The following is a 783-nucleotide window of genomic DNA, read 5'->3' as shown; positions in this document are numbered from 1 at the left end:
TATTACATTTTTATGCTAATATCGGGCCGATAATATCGGTGGGCCGATAATATCGGACATCTCTATATATCATCAAGTCTTTTTGACTGTGCAGTAAACCATGTCCCTATGACTGCGGTCAGGTGACGCTGATGCTGCTGGACCAGAACAACCGGGAGCACATCATCGACGCCTTCCGGCCCGACATCTCCTCCTCGTCCTTCCAGCGGCCCGTCAGCGACATGAACATCGCCAGCGGGTGCCCGCTCTTCTGCCCGCTCCTCAAGCTGGACTCCAAAAACTCGTACATCCGAGACGACACCATCTTCATCAAGGCCATCGTGGACCTCACCGGTCTCTAGGGTAAAACTCAGACGCAGGAACTAGTCTTGATTTGACGGTCCTCTTTGAGTGACCAGCGGCTCGCCCGGTTCGAAGCCCCAGGCCTGTTCAACCTAGAGCCGCGCGGCACTTCAACGGTTTTGGTTAGGGGAGGAGTTCTTGTCGGTGGATATGAAGATCAGCCGTCGACTAGTTTTACTAGTTGTTAACGCTAATTGTTTTTTTTGGTTTATGGTTAATGACTGGTGATTTTTTGGGAGCGGCGTTCCTTGCCAAAGCTCCCATAGAGTAGAATCTGGGGGGGAGGGAGGGGGAGGGTGGGGGGGGGTAACATGTGCCATATAAAGCCAAACTCTAGCTTTTGTTAACTCACCTTGCATACGACTCCTATGTCATATTGGAACTAATATGCATTTTTATAAATAAAAAAAAGAAACACGTTAGATTGACGAGTATTAGCAT

The 783-nt window shown here is 49.3% G+C and overlaps 1 protein-coding gene across 1 annotated transcript in view; it reads left to right on the top strand.

Moving 5' to 3' along the window:
* LOC130392107 (TNF receptor-associated factor 2-like) overlaps positions 1 to 563 on the top strand; it is an 8026-nt gene extending 7463 nt beyond the window's left edge. The window contains exon 10 of the mRNA XM_056602545.1: positions 123 to 563. Coding sequence (XP_056458520.1) covers positions 123 to 341 — 219 coding nt within the window. The 3' untranslated portion in view covers positions 342 to 563. The remainder of the gene's footprint in view (positions 1 to 122) is intronic.
* The last annotated feature ends 220 nt before the right edge of the window (positions 564 to 783 follow it).

Source organism: Gadus chalcogrammus, chromosome 11, assembly GCF_026213295.1.
Source record: "Gadus chalcogrammus isolate NIFS_2021 chromosome 11, NIFS_Gcha_1.0, whole genome shotgun sequence".
Taxonomy (NCBI): Eukaryota; Metazoa; Chordata; class Actinopteri; order Gadiformes; family Gadidae; genus Gadus; species Gadus chalcogrammus.
The sequence above is the reverse complement of the archived record's forward strand: the minus strand, read 5'-3'. Positions and strand labels throughout refer to the sequence as shown.